The 21,509-nt window shown below is 35.7% G+C and overlaps 1 protein-coding gene across 14 annotated transcripts in view; it reads left to right on the forward strand.

Annotated features, from left to right (window-relative positions):
- MYCBP2 (MYC binding protein 2) overlaps positions 1-21,509 on the forward strand; it is a 317,910-nt gene that overhangs the window by 166,227 nt on the left and 130,174 nt on the right. For 10 of the 14 annotated variants that reach the window (XM_072622185.1, XM_072622187.1, XM_072622188.1 and 7 more), the window contains 9 exons: positions 2,342-2,473; positions 3,498-3,676; positions 6,671-6,813; positions 7,386-7,486; positions 12,037-12,255; positions 16,366-16,591; positions 18,950-19,068; positions 20,418-20,505; positions 21,367-21,419. In XM_072622185.1, the coding sequence (XP_072478286.1) occupies positions 2,342-2,473; positions 3,498-3,676; positions 6,671-6,813; positions 7,386-7,486; positions 12,037-12,255; positions 16,366-16,591; positions 18,950-19,068; positions 20,418-20,505; positions 21,367-21,419 (1,260 nt within the window). The remainder of the gene's footprint in view (positions 1-2,341; positions 2,474-3,497; positions 3,677-6,670; positions 6,814-7,385; positions 7,487-12,036; positions 12,256-16,365; positions 16,592-18,949; positions 19,069-20,417; positions 20,506-21,366; positions 21,420-21,509) is intronic. The other 4 variants (XM_072622186.1, XM_072622195.1, XM_072622198.1 and 1 more) reach the window with 1 other exon arrangement.

Below are 21,509 nucleotides of genomic sequence, written 5' to 3' on the forward strand. Positions count from 1 at the left end.
TTTTTAACACTATACCGTGCTGACTCTCATATCTGACATCACTTCTTAAGAAAATTAATTGGATTTATGTTTATGCATAAGTAGAATCTATAAATAGCTACATAATCTTGGATTATGACTATACATAGATAATAAGGTAGAAATTGCATACTTGTGATGAGGAACTTTGGAATATTAGTAAAAGTATGCAAAATTGTTGGCTCTTTTTTAGTTAGAATTAAAATGGCTAATTCAGAACACCAAAATTTTCCTTTCTACAAAACCTACCCCACTTCTAGACCTCTTAAATTGCGGGTCATGACTCCATCTAGGAAAAATTTGGCAACAGTAAAAGGTTTCTAAACGCATAATAACCAAAAATTCAAACTCAAATGTATAATGAATCCGAGGTGTTTCTGGCAGCGCTTGCCTATGTTGCATCATGCAGCTTCACTTCAGCGTTGGTTCCAAACACACAACATACATACTTTGTGCTGCACATGCGGTCAAGCCCGCACAGTGCCAGTGAATGCTATGAAAACACAAAAAGGGGTCTCAAGTCAAAAAAGTTTGGAAACTCCTATTCTACACTTCCACATTTCTTCCAGTCATTCTTCCAAGTCACCCAACTTTGCAATCTTAGAATCTTCAACTCCTTACTTTCCCTTACCCCCTCTAGCTGATCACTTTTCAGGTGTTGTGGATTCTACCTGTGCAGTACTCTCAAACCAGTCCCTTGATGCTCACATGACCACCACCCTAATTGAAATTCTCCTGACCTCTTGCCTGCACTCATAGAATAGTCTCCTAATTGGTTTCCCACTCTCACTTCTCTAAAGTGACTTTCCAAAAATATATCCTGATCCTGTTATACATCTCAGCTTATTGACTCTCATGGATTCTAATTACCTCTGAGATCAAATACAAACTTCTCTGTTTGGCATTTCAAGTTCTTCATAACTTGGCTCCAACCTACTTTTCTCCCGTTATTATTCATTAGGCCCAAACTGCCCTTCTGGCTTTTCCTCCCACATGACACTCCATTTTCCAGCTTTGTGTCTTTTCATGAGCTGTCTGCCATGTCTGAAAAGAACCTTACCTCTTTGCCTCTTTAAAAATCCTTAGTTTCTTTCAAAGCTCAGCTCAGATGCCAACTTCTCAGGAGGCTTTCCTAATTACCACTTACACTCACTGCACCCCCATTCTTGCCTTCTTGTCTTAGTGTCTTTCCCAGCCACTTCTATTACATTACATATTTTGTATATGCTTTTATATATATAAGGGTTATCTTTCTTCAAAAGAATGAAAACTCCTTTAAGGTGAGAACTGTTTGATTTTTAGCTTTGTATCTTCAGCATTTTATACAGTGCCTGGGCACAAAGTAAGTGCTTAGTAAATGTTCATACATTGATTGAATTTTTATTAAGCACCTACTATGTACAGAAGCATTGTGTTAGGTCCTTGTGATATAGTCTATGACCCCAAGAATCTTACAAATCTAAGATTAGAATAATATATAGAGAGAGAGAATTCCAAAGAAGAGGGTAAGCAAAAAAGGGTGAGATAATGGGGATGGTGAGATCGCTTATAACTGTGGGGCTCATGAAAGCTTCAAGGAACTGTCACCTAAGCTAAACCTTGAAAAAAGTAAAAGATTTCAGAATGAACAAATGTGGATGGAATCCATTCTAGGCATAGAGACAGGACTTGGAAGAGAACAGGATGAAATTTCCTCTTGTGTATTTGGGGAATGTTGAACTAGAATTGTTCATTTTTTTAGGAGATAGTCATGTAACTAATCATTATTGATTTGGTCATTGAAGAACTATTTTTAGTTATAAAATATGTATAATTTCTCATAGATTAAAAATCTTAAGAACAAACATTAAGTGCTGAAGCTTTTTTGCTATTGAGTTTAACTTTTACATAACTTATGATTCTAAGTATATTAGTATTTTAGTAGATAAACAATTTGTAATTTAGAAACACATTTATGGAGTTGGACTACAGATCTCAGAGATCCCTTCTGGCACAAGATTTTTTATGATCCTGTAGTCCTATGAGGAAAGGGGGAAAAGTGGTATAATAATAAGGGAGAAGCAGCTGTGTTATTTGTAGAAAACTCTTGAGTATTCAAATAATGAAGTAAAAAACAAAGATTTTAACAGTGTACTATGATCTGACATAATATATTTTGTATATCAGAAAATTTGCTTGGAAGTATTGGAGATCATCAGTGAAATAAATGTTTTTGTAGACTTTTAAAAGTTTTGCCACTTAAGCATTATAGAACTTTTCATAATTGCACATTTTGGAGCTTTAAAAATGGAAAAATATATATATGTATTTTTTTTTTAATTAGAGTGAGCATGTAGGAGATTCAACTCATTCACACAGATGGACATCCTTGGAATTAGTCAAAGGAACCTATACAACTGATGATTCCCCTAGTGACATAGCTGAAATTAGACTTGATAAAGTTGTTCCTTTAAAAGTAAGTTGAAATAATGATATGTTTTCTTGGTAATGGATAACAATGCTTTAAAGGGAATAAAAGTATATTTTTGATTGTCATGAAGATACTGAAAAGATTTTATAAATTTTCATTGACATAGCTGATTCTAATCCATTCTCTCCCTGAAAATAACCTATTTGTTGAGGTGTATCTTTGTATATAAAGTTCATCTTTTTTTGATTTTGTGTACAAATACATATAAATGATATTATAACCATAAAAGGTACCTTATCATGACCTACAAATTTTAAAAAATTGAAGTTTTAACTGTAAACAGTAAGTGTTGAAAATGCTAAAGCTTATTGTTATCATTGAATGCAATATGATTTCCTATTAATAATTTATTTTTTATATTGAGTCATTGAAAAAAGACATTGGAGTCTAACTACAGAGCAGAAATTAATATTTTGCAAGTCAACTTTAGACCTTATAAAAGGAACTTTAGTTACTGAACTACCAAGATATCCTAATAAAATATCATAACATCAGGGACCAGTGTATGCCTAGTACTTTATCTGTTAGAGCATTGCCTCTTCATATGACACTGATTAAACTGGGATATTTTTATGTCTTCCATGGACTTATACCACATAAATGAATGTTAGTAAAGACACAGTCCCCTCAGTCCCTACAGTCTTTTGTGAAATTATTCATGCTTAATCATACTATAGATCATGAATTTTATAAGCCAAAGTAAAAATTCAAAGTAAATTTGTTTATACTTTCCCCTTTACATTTTCCCCTGTTGAATATCTCTACTTTATCCTGTATATATCTTGTTTATAATTAGTTATTTGCATGTTTCACACCCATTGGACTGACATCCTTAAGATCAGAGACTATTTTTTGCCTTTGTATCTTCAGTACTTAGCTTTGCAACTAGATATAATCATTTAATAAATATTTTTTGGCTTGAGAGAATCACAGTATAAAGTAATTTATTTTAGTATATATCACACATAAATTATAAATGCATATTAACATTTCATCGTCTATTTTAAAGGAAAATGTGAAATATGCTGTTCGTTTAAGGAATTATGGAAGCCGTACAGCCAATGGAGATGGAGGAATGACCACAGTCCAATGTCCTGATGGTGTAACATTTACGTTCAGTACGTGTAGTTTAAGTAGTAATGGCACAAACCAAACAAGAGGACAAATTCCACAAATCCTTTACTATAGGTAGGTGATGTGTTTTTAATTAGAAGAGCTAATACATTTACCTACAGGGTGGAAGTCTTATCATGACTAGTTAGAACTCAATTTTAATTTTTTTTCTTCCATGAGCCCTGTCAATACTTTTTCCTTCTCTTTGGAATCTGTTGTGATCTACTTTATAGTACCTAGTCTGTGTAGTCACTTTTAAGTTGGGTATTATGCTTGCTTTTTCATTCTTAGAATCAAGCACAGTCCTTTGGATACTTAATAAATGGTTGTTAAATTTGAAGCCAGCATTTACCCCGATTTCATTTTGAATTGTTTTTCCATTTTAGTATTCTCTTTAAATATGAATGCTTCAGGATTTTATTAATCATCTAATATCATTTTCATTGTACATGTATACCTTTTATAATATTATTCTTGACAATATTACTTTATTTAATGGACTTGAAACTCAGTCATACCCTATCATAACAAAATCCTGCTATAATATTGGATGATCATTCAAGGGGCCAATATAACATAGTGGTAAGAACACTGAACTTGTGATTATAGAGCATGGGTTTTGTTCCTGGCTCTACTGCTTGCTGTTTGTAACCTACATAAGATCTAGGGACCCTTTCAGTTCTAATCCCATGACTTTGGGAAGTCACTTGAGCTCTGTAAGCCTCAGTTCTGCACCTTTAAAATGTAAGAGGACTGGACTAGATGGTCTCTAAGATCAAATCCTATGATCCAGCAATAATATCCTTTCTGCTATTGGATACAGCTGTCTCTCTGTCTCTCTTCTGCAGGCCTTTTGACATTGCACTGGCTGGCCCCCATATCTAGAATGTGCTTTCTCTTGATCTTCATCTCTCAAAATCCTTCATTGCCTTCACAATAACCACCTTTTACATGAGATCTCTCCTGAATTTCCCTTATCCACTAGTGTGCTTCCTCCCAAACTACCTTAGGGGTTTTTTATGTTTGTATGTATTTATTTCATACATACTTATATCTGTTAAGTTTTATCCCCTATTAGAATGTTAGTCCCTTGTAGATAGGGGCTTTCTCACTTTTGTCTTATTCCCATGTTTTCTGTTCTCTCTGAGCACTTGTGTGGTACCACAGGCACCTAAAGGAAAGACTGCTAATGAATAGGTATCATGAGTTGGCACCTTCTCTTCCCCAGTACTGGGAAGGACAGAAGGACATGGGTGTAGTAGAGGCCTCTGAATGAAGCTGTTGGAGATGAAACCGAGGAGATGTAACCACCTGGCTTATATTTAGAAGCTAGTGCTGGAGTCTACTGCACACTCAAAAGGGCTCATTTAGGGGAAGAGGAAAGTTGTCAGAGAGAATCTGAAATGGAAGGAGTATTAGAGCCAAAAGACCTGAGTTCAAATTATTCTGCAGGCTTGGAAAAGTTGTATCTTCTGTAAAATGAAGTAGTTCGACTAGATGGCTTTGAGGTTTCTTCCATCGAGAGCTCTGTAATGCTATGAAATGGAGGAGTTGCTTTTACCAGTATAAAGATCACACTCTCTCCTGTGTTTTTGTGAAGCCCTTTACTTTTTATGGGTTTTTATGGAAAGTTTTAGCCACCCAGTAAAGTATAATATTTGTCCAAAAAGTGAGAATGAAGAAGTATTTTTTCATGGAACAGCCAGCATCCTGTACTAGCTAACCCTTCTGATTTATTCTGTGAAGAAAAACTGAAAGCATTTTGATTCAGTACTGTGTTTTTTCAGGTTATATTAAAGGAAGGGAACAGAGTAAATGGGGCTGTCATGAGGCAGTGGAAGTAGAGAAGCATATAAAAGCCATATAGCAACATACTTGTAATGGCCTAGGACTCCTAGATAGATTCCTTTTCCTGTTCTAATATGTAGTTATCAACCTTCTTTGGGAGGAAGGAGAGGGGTTCCAAAGCACAAGTGGTATGTCAGAATATCTGAATTATTTAGTCTGCTATTACGCCACCTTATACCACACCAATTATACCAAAAAAGGGAGAGTTGGGCAGTGGTGAAACCATATTCCAGTTGCAACCTAGGGCCTATGTATCTCTTTTTGTCAGCTTAGTTCATCTACCTGTCATAAGAGATCGAAGCAACTGCCGCCAGTTGTGGGACCCTGGTGACTCTGTTCCTGTTCCCTGTTCCCTATAGCATTGTTTGCATCTGAAATGTTTTCATTAAGCTGGTTAATAATGTCAGGTAGTATATGACTGTTGACTACTTTAGTTATTGTGGAGGGGGAAGAACTATCTTGTTTTTGCTTAAGTGTGTGGATTCAGCTTTTAAATGAGATTTGTTCTCATTTATTGAAAAAATTGAATTTGTACTTTGCTACCACCAGCTGGTGATTTCTTGCTCCTGTTGCAAGGTATTTGCTGTGATTGAGTGAGCATCAGAGGCAGCTTTTTATTCAAGGGAGTTCCTACTGATTTAGTCATGAGTTAGCCACACCATGTTTATCAGAAATATAAGAACAACATCAACAAATAGTTAGGTTCAGAGATTGCAGAACCATTTCTAGATAAATAATTGCCCAAGGTACAGTGATTCATCTAGTAAACATTTACTGACACTTGTGATGGAACCTGCTATGATCAGATTTCTCTGAGCTAATTAACTGTTAATGAACTGGAAGTTTTCTCTTTCTGCTTCAGCTATAGATGCTGGATTGTATGCCCTCTGTCTAAACTAATTGAGCAAATAACTTGCCACAAAAGTTATTACACTATTCTTGTCACTACCCATGTAAAGGAGGGAAAACCCTTTTTCTGTTACAAGACAATTTAGACTCTTTCACATACTGTGGTAATATTATAAATTAACCTTCTGGATAAATGATTAGCCTCAGTCCTAGTAACAGCTTGAGATGGTTTGAGTTTCATACTTACTCAATGAGGAACCATGGACAAAAAAAAGAAATGTGTTTCTAAAGTGGCATGATTGAAATGGACGTGCCTTTCTTAGGGGAGAAAAGATCTTATTTAGTGGTCTTTCTTTTTCATTAAATATGTAGGAGTGAATATGATGGAGATTTGCAGTCCCAACTTTTGAGTAAAGCTAATGAAGAAGATAAAAACTGTAGTAGAGCTCTGTCTGTTGTGAGTACTGTGGTTAGAGCAGCCAAAGACCTCCTGCACAGAGCTCTTGCTGTAGATGGTAAGATTCCTTTTTATTCCTTTTTTTTTTTTAATATCCTGCCTTATTAATTTCTTCTTATGCAGAACAAGAGACTGTTGAAGGTATTATCTTTTGGAGGGTCAAACAGGGATTTCTCAGTATGTGTTTGACCTGTGTAAAGCCAGTTGGAGTCATAGCCTGTACCTTTGACATAACTAATACTTTCTTACTCAGTCCTGCAGGAAATAAATCCTATATCTTGAATGACTTGAGCCATTGCTTTCCCCTCTCTTTGCTTTTTGTAAAGCAAAAGCTGGAACTATATTCCTGGCCTGAAAGTTGTTGTCCATTATAGGCAGATCTTATTTTGATAGCCATTCTTGTTTCTTTCTAGTTTCTAAGCTCTTTTTCAAGAGTGATAAGTAGGGGGAAATTTTGTTATCATATAGCAAAAAAAAAAAAGTTATGTATTGCTTTAAAAATATGTAGACAAAACACATTACCTTTAGAAAGCATTTACGTAGCACTTATAGGTGTAAGTTATAGATAGATAAATATTGCCTTAAAAACAATCAAATTATGTTCTAAATGTTGTTTTAATATTCTTTTAGCTGATGACATTCCAGAATTGCTTAGTTCTTCCAGTCTATTTTCCATGCTGCTTCCTCTTATAATAGCCTACATAGGACCTGTAGCTGCAGCTATTCCCAAGGTATGTAACTTAGTTCTGTAAGTTTAATTTTATACTCATTTCTTTTTACAAGGAATCTTTACAATTTCAAATACATACACTTAGACTTGAGTTTTAAAAACAAATATTATAATGGCTTGCAATATAAATGAAGGTAAGAATCTTGAAGTAAAACTTCCACTGTTTTTAATACTGGTGAAAATCCTTACCGGACCATTGTATGCCTTTCTGCTTTTTCCAACTAATAAAGAATGTGGAGAACTGAAAAGATGGAGATATTGCTGCTCAGATTTCAAACTGTGACTAGAAGATTTATTGAAATAGGAGAGTAAAGAAGGGAAGAACTGTGGCTTTGACTATATTGAATAATTCAATAACAATAGGCATTTTTAAGTGCTTACTCTGTGATAGTCACTGTGATTTAGGTTACGAATAAAAAAATATAAATATAAAAGTCCCTGCTCACAAATAGCCTGGAGTCCTATTGAGGAAAGTACATGAATCAAGAGAAGAAGTAAGTAGAAAATATCCACAAAAAGGGGTTGGTGAAGGGGGGGAATGGGATGGAGGACCCTCTGAACTCAATAGATGAGGATGGATCTCTTGTAGAAGAAAGCACCTGACCTGAACCATGAAGAAGATAAGTATTCTGTGAGGTGGAGGTAAAAATGTGCATTCCAGACATGTGGGACAGCCACTGAAAAGGTTTACAGGGATGGGAAGTGGAATGTCTTTTATGGAGCTCAGCAAGTGGGTTTGTTTGGCTGGAGCACTGAAAACATGATTCAGCCAAAAACATCCATTTGCCCAGCAGGTGGATGAAACCATTAAGGATAAAAGAAGAGAAAGAATGAACTTGGGAGTTCCTATCCATCCTTACTAAGTTGGGAGAGACTAGTTTATCATCAAAGGAAGCTTAGAAGATAGTAGAAGATATCTACAACTTACATGTAAAGAACAGTGTTACAGAAGACTAAGGTGAAGGGGCAGTGTCAAATGCTACAGAAACACTGGCCTTTGGATTTAGCCTTTAGTTAGGGCTTGTAAAAAAGAAATTCAATATACTGCTTAGAATGAAAGCCACATTACATTGCAAAGGGCTTAGGAGTGAGACAGTGAGTAAAGCCTCTTTGTAGAAGTTGAATAGCGAAAAGGAAAAGAGACCTAGAGCAATAACTTGAGTGTTTTGCAAGGTTAGAGGAAGGAAGGTTTATTGTTGTTTTGTCTTTTTGTTTTTAAACTCAGGGAAGCCCTGAGCATACTTATACACAGGAGGGAAAAAGGTAACAGAAGGCGAATTTGAAATCAAGTTGAAATAATTTATGGGACAACATCCTGGAGACAGGGTCAGTGGCATAAGTGGAGAAGTTAGTTTTGACCTAGAGGAAGGTCACTTAATTCTCTGAGACTAGAAGGTAAAAGGAAGAGAAGAGGAGGAGAAGTTGCTAAGAGAGGTCTCTTCTGAAAATTTTTCAATAATAGGATAAATTTTCATCTTTTGGAATAGTTTATGTGGTCCTAATGAAGAGAGGAGAGTAATGGAGTATAATGGAGAGTATATTTATATTCTGTGCCTATAATTTTGATGTTAAAACAGCTTTTCACTGAGAGAAATGTCAATCCAATAATTTTGTGAATGTTTGAATTTTTTACTTTCAACTAGATATATTGACATCATGTAGTCATAATCCTTGAAATTGTTATCCTGATTCATAACTTTTTTGCCACATGGCAAGAAGCAGCGTCAGTCAGTAAACATTTATTAAGTGCTTACTTTGTGCCCAGCACTGTGCTGATGCCAAGTATAAAAAAAAAAACAACATGCACCAAGACAAAGCAAGTCCCTGCTCTGAAGTAGCCCACAAATTAATGAGGGAGACAACAACAAATAGGTACAAACAGGATAAATAGGAAATAATTAAACAGACATTCAAATTAAAAAGGGTTGGAAAAGGCTCTGGTAGTTAGTATCTGAAGCCAGGAGGTAGAGATGAGAAGGGAGAGCATGCTAGTCATAGGAGATAGTCAACGAAAGTGCCTGGTGCCAAGAGATAGAATGTTTTATGTGTGGAACACCAAGGAGGCTAGGATCAAAGAGTACATGCCAAGTAATAAGGTATAAGAAGACTGGAAAGGTTGGAGGGGGTTGTCGGTCAGAGGAGACTAGGTTATGAAGGACTTTGAACACCAAATAGAATATTTTTTATTTGATTTTGGAGGTGATAGGTAGGGAACCACTGGAATTTATTAGATAGGTAATGTGACATGGTTGGTCCTGCACTTTAGGAAAATCACTTGGTGGTTGAATGAAAGATGAATTGAAGTAGAGAGAGATTTGAAGCAAGCTAATTCACTAGCAGCATGTTACAGTAGTCTAAGTGTGAGGTGATGAGGGTCTGTACCAGGCATTATCAAAGGAGAGAAGGTATATTTAAGAGATGTTTCAAAGATGTTTCAAAAACTGTAAATATACAGTTCTTGGCACCATATTAGATGTGGGAGGTGAAAGATAGTGAGAATTTGAGGTAGATGTGTAGGTTGTGAGCCTCTGGGATTGGAAGGATGGTACAGTAATAGGGAAGTTTACAGGAGAAAAAATAATGAGTTCAGTTTTGGACATGTTGAATTTAAGATGTTTTTGTTGTTCAGTCATTGTCTAACACTTCATGACTCCATTTGGGGTTTTCTTGGTAGAGGTAATGGAGTAGTTTGCTATTTCTTTCTCCAACTCATTTTATAGTTGAGAAAACTGAGACAGACAGGGTTAAGAGATTTGCCAAGAGTCACATAGCTAGTTAGGTTGGAAGCTAAACGCAGGAAGATGAGTCTTCCTGACTTTAGGACAAGCACTATCCACTGTGCCACCTAGCTGCCCTGGACATACAGTTCAAGATAACTGAAAGACTATTGAAGATGCTAGACTAGAAGGTCGGAAGAAAGATTGGAGCACAATAGGTAGATCTAAGAATCATCAGCATATAAATTGTAATTAAATCCATGGGATCTGATGAGATCACTAAGTGAAACGGTATAAAGGGAGAAAAGAAGAACCCAAGATAGGACATCTACAGTTAAAGGGTGTGACCTGGATAAGTGATCCAGCAAAGGAGTTCTAGAAGGAGCAGTTAGATGTGGTAAGAGGAAAACCAGGAGAGAATGGTCCCAAAATCCTAGAGAAAAGAGAGTGTTAAGGAGGAGAGGGTGATCAACAGTGTCATAGGCTGCATAAAGTTCAAGGAAAATGAAGATTGAGAAAAAAAGCCACAATTTGACAATTGGTGGGTCATTGGTACCTTTGGAGAGGGCAGTTTGGGTAGAATGATGGGGTCAGAAAGCTGGATTATAAAGGGTTTTAAGAAGAGAGTAAGAGGAAAGAAGGTGGAAGCACCTGTTATAAATAGCCTTCTCAAGGAGTTTAATCACAAAGGGCAGAGGAGATGTAGAACAGTTGTTAATAGGGATGGAGGAATCAAGTGAGGGTTTTTTGAGAAGAGAGATATGGACATACTTGTAGGCAGTAGGGAAGGAGCCAGTAGACAGGGCAAGCTTGAAGATAAATGATTAAATGGTACAATGACAGAGGGCAGTCTTGTGGAAGAGACAGGATAGAATGAGATCACTTGTACAGGTCTGGCGATTAGGAATTGCCTGGGTAAGTCTACCTCATTCTGTGAGTTGGGGTGAAGGAAGAAGTAGTGACAGAAGGCATATGAGTGATAGGAGTTGAGGAACAGGGAGAAGAAGGGTCCCACGAGAAAATGGCCTCAATTTTTTTAGTAAAATAATGAGGTTAGGTTCACAGCTGGGAGGATTGGTGGAAAGGAAGGCATGAGAGGTTTGAGGAGGCATGAAAAAATTTGGAAAAACTGCTGTGCATACTGAGTTGATGATGGAGGTGTAAATAAGGGAGGTGTAGAAGGATTGTCTAGCAGCAGTGAGGGTACAGTTTAGGCTGTATAATAAATTTGTGTTGGACTCAAGTCAGAATGGTTGCATGATTTTTTTTCCACCTTTGTTCAGTAGCATGATAATGCTGCGAAAAGACTAAAATTATCTGTTCAAATTTTATCTCTGTATTTTCTTACAATTTAATTAATATGTTTGCTCCTCAAATTTCTTTTTGAAGGAGAAAAATTATCATAGATTAGTGTTTGTAATTACAATATACAGCTATTATTTTTCTGAAAAGCTCAATGTAGTCTTTGAGAATAACTTGGTTTCCTACCATATGATCATCTTACAAGCATTTAGAAGTAAAACAGTTTGAAATATACATACCTATACACATATGCAAAGAAATATAGCCTATCTATGTGGTATATATTTTTGGAGAATCTAGGAATTTATAAATGGAATTTGGAGCCTATAGTTTAGCTCAGTATTATGAACTATTGACTTCATCTTAATTAAATCAAAAAGGGAGTCATGTCGTTGTCACTCAATAAATATTTGTTGAATGAATTAATATTAAAATTTTTGAATGTATATATTAATACAAGATTTAGATAAGGGAAATTCTACCCAACCTTGAGATCTAGATTAAAAGTTAAACACAATCTTTTGTATCCTAGGTGGCTGTAGAAGTCTTTGGCCTTGTCCAGCAATTGCTTCCCTCTGTTGCCATTTTAAATCAGAAATATGCACCCCCCGCATTTAATCCTAACCAGTCAACAGACAGCACCACAGGAAACCAGCCTGAACAAGGACTTTCAGCTTGTACTACCTCTAATCACTATGCTGTCATAGAGAGTGAACATCCCTATAAACCTGCATGTGTTATGCACTATAAGGTATGTTATATGTTATTTTTTACGAATTTTTTTCTACATTTTGTGTTTTAAAAAAAGCTTAACCTACATACTAAATTTATTAGGTCAGCCACATTATTGGCCAAGGGGATACAAAAGAAGTATCATGCGTGCTCCCTACCATGAAGGTATTTAGATTGTTTATTGGAGAGACATGACATAACATTCATCATAGGCTTAATCCTAAAATATGTCTGTCCATGCAGTAGATCAAAAATCCACAGCTTTTGGCAGCATATCTTACTCCAGTATTTTCTAATAGATATCTGATCTTTTCAATGTGTATGTTTCCTTCATTGGTAGCAAACTTTGCCTGTAGTCTATCAGTTCTCCATTGCTCTCATTATATGGTTTGCCTGCATCCTTTCATGACCATCCATTTCTCTGAGGACAGCGTTTATACTGCATCCTTTGGACACTTTGGTGATACGTTGTGGCCTGCTAATAACCTTCACCTGTCTCTCCTTTCCTTTTGTGTAACCCACAACTTGAATTCTTTAAAAATGTCAGTGTTACATAATTGACCAATAGTACTCACTAAACATTTGTTAAGTGATTACTATGTGCCAGGTACTATGCTAAGCTTTGAGAATACAAATAGAAAAAGAAAGTTCTTATCCTCAAGGACATTATAATCTATTGAATGAAGACAACACCTGAAAAGCTGAAAGGGGGTTAAGGAGCTGGAGGAGGAGGTAGAGAGAAATAGTCAGAGCAATTCTAAGGGAGTGCAACCAGGTGATAAATGAGATGTCTAAACTGAGTTTCCTCCTTGAATGGAGGTTTTGGGGTTTTGAAGACTCCCCCCTCCCATGAGAGCAAAGAAGAGTGATGGTGAGGTAGAGTGTCAAGGCTAATGAGATCTTGTAGGATGATAAGGAATCCTTTCACTTTCTCTCTAGGAGAGAAATCAGCCTACACTTAAAACACAGAAAACAGTCACCCAGCTAGAGGAGAAATAAAAGTATTGCACATCCTATGCAAGTCACTCTTCTTTCCCCTATGTCCATAGTGGTTGATTCTTTTACCCTCGTTTCTTAAAATTATTTGTTAGTCTTTATTGTTAAAACTATTTACATCTAGTTATCACCTCTTAATAATTTGATAATTTTACTCAACTTCCTTTCCTTTGACTCAACACTACCACCACAAGTACCTCCACACTGCATCCCCCTTTACTACTATCACCAGAGTCGTGGGGAACACTCATAGTTGGTAGATAGGAGATAGCAGGAGAGAGCAGTATCACAAAACCTTAGGGGAGAGGGTATTCAGGAGAAGAGGGTGATTGACAGTGTCAGAGGCTGCAGAGAGGTCAAGAAGGATTTGATGTCTGAGATAAGGCCATTGGATTTAGTAATTCAGACATCACTGGTAACTCTGCAGAGAATATTTTCAATTGAAGCTCAGGTCACAACTCAGACTTCAGAGGCTGAAAAGAAAGCAAGTGGAAGGGAAATGAAGACATCAGTTGTATAAGGCTTTTACAGGTTTACCCATAAGAGAGAAGAGAGATGTAGGATGATAGTGGGGATGGTGAAGCTTTTTAAGGATAGGGTAGATATGGACTTGTTTGTAGTCACCAAGGAAACAACCATACAGAGGCAGAAATTGATCATCGGTGAGTGAGGATGATGGAAGAAAAATGGAATGGCATCAAGACTGCTTGTAGCTGAGTTAGCTGGTGAGGAAAAATGCCCTGATGGAGGAGGAGATGGCAGAGAATGGCACCAGAGTGATGCGAAATGGTGAGATGGGAGAAAAGAGTCAACTCTTAGCAAGGTCTGATTTTTTGGTGAATTATGAGGCAGTGTCCTCAGCTGAGAGAGTGGTGGGAGCAGGTACCACAGGAGACTGGAAGAGGGATGAAGAAGGTTTGGAAAAGGAGCTGTGGTGAGCGACATAGTACAAGTCTCCGGTCTATTTCATGATTTCCCTTACCCTCCTTCCCCCAATTCTCTTTATCAACTTGCTTAACCCTCTCGTTGCTCCACTTTCTTATTTATTTTCCTATTCTGAGATCTACTTTGTCCTCTTCAGGTTCTACTTTCTAATTCTCTTTAGTCCTTCAAATTTTGTCAATTTTCTCATATTTTGCCAAGTTTCTCCTCCCCAATTCCAACCTCCTACATACTTTATTACTCAAACCCCAACAATTCACCTACATGATGTCTTTGTATTTTTCTCTTGTACTGCTCCTTCATTTGTCTTTCCTTTCAGAAATCTGAAGTAGGAAAAATACACTTAAGATGCTTTATAACTGTAAAGCACTGTATAAATTTAAAGTGATTATTAAACTATTAATCTCACTGGAATACATTGTAGTTTTTCACCATTATCTCCATGATAGCTTAAATATGTTTTCACTTATTCAAATTTTATTTAATCATATGAGTTGAATGGGTTATGCAAAGAAATATAAATGATGTCAAGGAACTGTATAACCACAAAAGGAGATAGTTATGTAGTAAAAGATAACATGGGAAACCCACATATTGCCCTGGTACCAACATAATGTCAAGAAACCTAGAGAAAGACTCCAATCAAGGATTTATGAAAGAATAAGAGTTAAAAGAGAATAAGAAATAGATGGGTTACATTTTGCAACTTTGAAAGAAATATGCACATCAGTGATATCACAAATTCATTTAAATATGAATGCTCTATAGTCTTATTAATAAGTATATCTTTCTTCATTAAAGTGTGTTCATTAGAGTGGATTACTAATGACTCCAAGAAGGTAACAGAAATGAAAAACTAGGACTTTGATTTCTAATAATTTCTAAGGTTTTTTTTAATTTCTTGTTTTTAAAATGTTATTAGGTACCTGCTTTAAAAAAAAATGAACCTTTACTAAGTTTCATTCTATCAAAATTTGAATAACTCCTAGCAAATGAATATTTTCTCCTGATGGTGATTCACTCTTTTTTAAATTAATCTGTCCCTCTGCTTACTCTGTCCTCAAATTAAATTAAAGCAAATTAAAAAAAAAATAAATGAAGCCCTTGATATATACATATATGCATATAGTTTGGAAAAACCAAATTCTCTCTTTGATCATGTCTGAAAATGTGTCTCCTTTCTAAATGTTAAGTTCAGCACCTCTTTCACAGGAGGTGAGTAGTATGTTTTATCTTCATTCTTTTGGATTCATGTTTTATCATTACTTTATCAGTGCTCTGAAGTTTTTCAAAGATGTTTTTCTCAGTAATGGTACCCTATACATTGTTCTCCTAGTTCTACTCGCTTTGCCCTTGACATTTCATAGCGGTCTTCCCAGTTTCCTCTAAAACTTTACATTTTGTCATTTCTTATAGCACAATAATATTTCGTTGTTTTCATATACCATAGTTCGTTTAAGCCATTCTCCAGTAGGAGATCATTCTTCCTAATTTCCAATTCTTGGTACCATGAAAAGAGCTATTATAAATATTTTTGTAGATAATAGATATTTTTACTTTGAAGTGTAGACCTACTATTTGTATTGCTGAGTCAAAGGATGTGTACAGTTTAGTAACTCTTTAGCATAGTTCCAAATTTCTTTCTAGCATAGTTGGATCATTTCACAACACCATTAGCACTGCACCTAGTTTACCTGTTTTGCTGCAGCCCTCCAACCTTTGTCGTTTACCTCTTTTATCGTCATTACCATTGAAATGAGGAGAAGGTAGAACCTTATAGTGGCTTTAATTTGCATTTCTCTCTAATTATTATTGATTTGAAATTTAGATTTTTTTTCTTATAGTTATTGCTAGTTTGGATTTCTTCCTTTTAAAAACTCTTATTCATATCTTTGAATACTTGTCTATCAAGGAAATTCTCTTAGCCTTGTAAATTTTAATCCATTCCTTAAATATCTTACATATTTCCTTTTGTCTTACCTATTTTCTCTTTCCCAGAGAAACTCATTGCAAAGATTTTCGCCTGCTGCTGTTTTCCTTTTCATTTTAGCTACATTAGACTTGTTTGTGCACTTCTAAATTTTATGTGTCAGAATTGTGCGTTTTATTTTAATCTTCGCTATCATTTACTTTGTCATAAACTCTCCCACCATCTGTAGGTCTGAAAAGTAATTTCTTTTATTGACTTTAGGTGACCTTCCCAGAGTGTGTAAGATGGATGACAATCGAGTTTGATCCTCAGTGTGGTACTGCACAATCAGAAGATGTTCTCCGTTTGTTGATTCCTGTGAGAACTGCTCAGAACTCTGGATTTGGACCAAAGGTGAATTCTGTTCACGAAAACCTCAATTCGTGGATAGAATTAAAGAAATTTTCAGGATCTTCTGGATGGCCAACTATGGTTTTAGTCTTGCCAGGTAAGGGGGGGGTGTGTGTGTGTGTGTGTGTGTGTGTGTGTGTGTGTTAACTTGGTGATAATTATGTTGATTATTGTACATTTACTATGGGTCTTTCAGTGTATTTTAAAACAAAAACAAATGAGAAAAGGAACTATTCTAGGAAGGAATATGAAGAAAAGTTAGGAGACAGAATGAGCACAGAGTATCCTAGAGACAAGACTAATTTGCCTGGAATACAGAACTTATGTTCTGCTATGTAGAGAGTGGTAAATTTGGTTAGACAGCGTGAAACCAGATTACAGAAAAAAACAGAAAGAACACTTATTCCTTGTCCAAGTCAGTCCCTCTCTACATGTACATTTGGATCACATCTCTTCCCATTTTATCCAGAAAGTTTCATCTTCAGTCTTTCTTTATCTCAAACTTTCAACTTAATCCCTCAAGTTATCGTTCAATATCTATCTTCTCTTTCTCAGCCAAACTTCTCGTAAAAATTATCTATGCCCTGTGCCGCTAACTTTTCTCCTATCCTGTACCACGTGCAGTGTTTTTCAGTCTTATCACTCAATTGAAACTGCACTCCCCAACATTGCCAGAGATTTCTTAATCACCAGATCTGATGGTCTTTTGTCAGCCCTCAATCATCTTGACCCACCTTCTGCATTTGATGCCATTTGCCAGTCTTTCCTGGGTGCTATCTCCACTCTGGGCCTTTATGACTTTTGTGCCTCTATCCTGGTTCTTCTCCTATGTGTCTGATTTCTCTTTCTCCATTTCCCTCTCCCTCTCTCTTTTTGCCCATCGTCTCTTTTCCTACTCCCTCTTCTCCACTGACCCCTTCTTTCCCCCAACTTCACCCCTCCCCCCTTTCCTCCTTTTACTTCTCCCTTTCTTTCCCCTTTCCCATCTCTCTCCTTTTCCCCTTTTTCTCTTTTTCCTTTTCCTCTTCTCCAGTCATGTGACACCTTCCCTCCCACTCAACAAATTCTAGTGACTCCTTTTTACCCAGAGGATAAAAATATAAGCTTCTCACTTTATTTTTTAAAGCCTTTCACAACCTGACCCCAGCCTTTCTTTCTAGCTTCTGGTCATCACTTCTTCTCCATCTGCAGTCCAGCCAAAATGGCCTTTCTCTTGTTGCATTTTCCATTTCCATGCCTTGGCAATGGTAACCCCCTCATCTCTTCCCCCCTAGCCCCCGGAATATAGTTTTTCCTCACATACCCTTGCCAGAAGCCTTCTCTCTTCAAAAGGCAGCTCAAGCAGCAGCTTCTACGTGAAGCCTTTCCAAAGTGTTTAAGTACTTTGGACATATATGTTTTTACTCTCTTTATATTTATTCTATATGTCCTTATATATTTATTTATCTTCTTGATTCAAGTGTAAATTACTTGTAAGTAGGAATTCCTTCGTTCATTATATTTGTACCCTTAAGAACCTAGCATCATATTTGGTGCATAGATCCTTAATAAATGCTTATTGTTTGATTGTTACATAGTGATTTAATTTTATATTCAGTCAAGAAGTTTTAGTTAGCCTGGCATTCTGCCAACTCTGCTTCTTTCTCTTTGTACCCTTTTGGATTATGTAAATGTAATAAAGGTTTTTTGGTATTTTTTTATTAGAATATTAATAGAAGGTTAAAAAATTAAGAATCTATGGTATGGGTTGTGATTGTATAACCTTTGACAGTCATGTGACTTGCTGTCATTGATGCCAGATGAACCATTCAGAATTCAGGCCATAGTAGAATGAACATCACATTTGGAGTCAATAGACCTGGGTTCAAATTCTTGCTTTGCCAAGTGTTATATGGCAACGTTAACCTCTGTAAAAGTTAGAGAATTAGACAAAGCTCTAAGATTCTTCACTGCTCTATAAACCTGTGATCCTAACCAGTTTTCTCTTCTAGTCCCTAAATTAGAACTCTTTAAATACTAACAATTTCAAAACACCTAAAGTAATGTAAGAGAGTACTAGCACAAGTTAATACTACAGTGATTAAAAACTATATAGTCTTTTCTATTAATATAAAGGAAGGAAACAATACCTGGCAGGATAATGTAGACAAACTGAGCAAAAGGCCCTGTGATTCACCCAACTATAAGGCAACAGAGACAACATAGAAGCATTCTGGGTAGGAAATAAGGCAGCTCTGAGTTATGTGGGTAGCTTACAATAAGTAATTGAGAGATAACACTTGTAATTCAAAAATAGGAAAATTTGTTCAAGACAATACTGAGAAATCATCACTATGATGAAGGGGTATTTTTTATGTCCATTTATATTTTTCTTATGCATTTCTCCTTTCTGGATATCTTTAAAAAGAAGGATAATTAAAAGGATATTTTCATTTCAAGACTTTTACTTTCTTAGGAAATGAAGCCCTTTTTTCATTAGAAACTGCATCAGATTATGTGAAAGATGACAAGGCTTCGTTTTACGGTTTCAAGTGTTTTGCAATTGGATATGAATTTAGTCCTGGTTCTGATGAGGTGAGAGTGAATCTTCCCTTAATTATATCAAACTAAGCTTTTTTTGGTAGATGGTATTTGACTTCTAAATGTCAGTTACACATTTTGTTCAAAGTTTAAATTCATTTTCTAGCTATTTGTGATGTAAATATATACACACATACACACTGTAGGACGGGATATGTTGTTTATATGTTAGGTTCTCTTTTTTAACATTCTTAACAAATGGGAAAACTGAAATTTGACTTATGGAGGCTACTACTGTAGAGTCAGCTCAGACCATCTTGCAAGATCTGATTGTTAGTGTTTATAAATTGGAAATTGGCAAACTGCAAGATCAGAGATGATTCATTGTTTTGTTTGTTACTAGCACATCTTTACCTCAAATTAAACAGAATCTTTGTCCTTTCTTAAGATGTGATTGTTATAAACTCTTAAGTTGCTCTTAGGATTTTCTCACAGATCTTGTACATATAGCTATTACTATATAACCTAAATAAACAATTAAAAAGTAAATAAGTAAAAAGACACTAGTAAATGAATTGATTGAAATATCCCTGTTTCTGCCAATTCTCCACACGCCAAATTAACTTAAGACTAAAATGCATTGTATATACAGTTTCAAACCATTTTGAATTTAAAGAAAGCTTTACTTGATCCTGATATCAGTTTCTGTCTAATATGCCGAGAAAATATGGGTATGATTTCCATAATACCAAGATCTCTGACAAATACAAATTCCCCAGAAACCTAACAACATAGGTGTGATTTCTCTTTCCAACATTTCTGTGCTGCTTAAAGAGTGGGGAGTGAGGGGAAGAGGGAAGGGTTTTGGACTTAAGTCCCAGCTCAGATTCTTACTATCCTTTTTTTGTCTTCCCTTTTCTCCTCCCAAGTGTCCTATAATTGAAACAGAAAGAGGATGTTAAATATGTATAGGAAATTGTCATTCCCCCAGTAATACTTAATTCACTTAGTTATTCCCTATGGATTAATGACAACTTTCTGGTTTGTTATGAGGCTTGACCTATACTTCTTCCAAATGTCTGGAATTTAATTTTGTTGAATTAAATAGAATTAAATAGAATAACTGTTAAAAAAAAAAAAAAAGAATAGTTGAGTTCTATGGACTAATAAACATGTTTGTAGCCCCCAGCATTTGTATTAATCTGCCATTTAAGATGAATTGCTTTTCTCCCTGATTTATTAATTCAGCAGTGAGCTAACACAATTTTCCTGAGGGTGTTCAAAGTGTATTTTTTGAGTGCCTACTTGTCAATTATGAGTTTTATAGAAATACATTTTACTAAACTTAAGTACTGGTATCAGATACAAGCTTTTAAATAAGAATTTAATTTGTAATTTTACAGGGAATTATTCAGTTGGAAAAAGAATTAGCTAATCTTGGTGGTGTTTGTGCAGCAGCTTTAATGAAAAAGGATCTAGCACTTCCTATTGGTAAGTAATCCTATATTTATTCAGGCATTCTCTTAACCTGCATTACCCACACACCCAAGTATATGTGTATCTCTTCCTTTCACTCACACAAAAATGCACTGTATTTCCCCTTCATAATCCCTTCTTCCCAACTAACTTATCTTGTACTTGTACCAGCCTTGCTGCTAGAAGTGCCTTCTAATTGACATGCTCATTCAACACCTCTGGGAGAGGTAGAGTGAAGAGAAAACCATGTCATCTAGACTTATTGCTGTCTGCTGTAAATAGCAGCACTCCTCATTCACCTCTTTCCTCTAGCACCCCATTACGTTCCTAAACTATAAATGCATTCCTGTTTGCTAATTATGGGAAGAAAGTTCTATTTGCTTGAGTGCAACACATACATTTAAAGCACTCACTCCACATTTTTCTCATCAGTTCCCTCTCTCACTCTAGCTTAAAATGTCTTTCAAGTCTTTCAAATAGCTACAAAGAAAATATTAGATTTTAACATGGTTTCCTTTGCCATTGACTTAATATCTAATGCTAAGTAATCATAGTTCTTTGGTGTTAGGATCTCAGAAATAATCAAGGATACCCAAGTCAGCCAAAACTCTATTAGGCTAAGGTAGCATAATTCCTTTCTGTTACAATGTAAGGGTCCAAATATTAGATTAAAAGAGGATTGCTGTTAATATTGTATATAGCTTTACGTTAAATACATGTTGCAAGTTTCATCTTATACTTTTAACCACAACCTGTACAAAGTAATTGAGAGAAGGTGGTCCTTAGGTTATTGGAATTTGAATGTAGAATTCTATGGAATTTAATTGTTAAGAAAGTTTAACTAGAATTCTTCAATGAGCCATTAAATTTGTGCAGCAGGTAACGAATTGGAAGAAGATCTTGAAATTCTTGAAGAGGCTGCTCTGCAGGTAAATATATTATACTTTACATTATATTTTCTAAGTATATTTACACTGCATATTTGAAGTACATTTATATCATAAGTAATTTTACATTGT

The sequence above is a fragment of the Notamacropus eugenii genome, chromosome 6, assembly GCF_028372415.1.
Source record: "Notamacropus eugenii isolate mMacEug1 chromosome 6, mMacEug1.pri_v2, whole genome shotgun sequence".
Lineage (NCBI taxonomy): Eukaryota > Metazoa > Chordata > Mammalia > Diprotodontia > Macropodidae > Notamacropus > Notamacropus eugenii.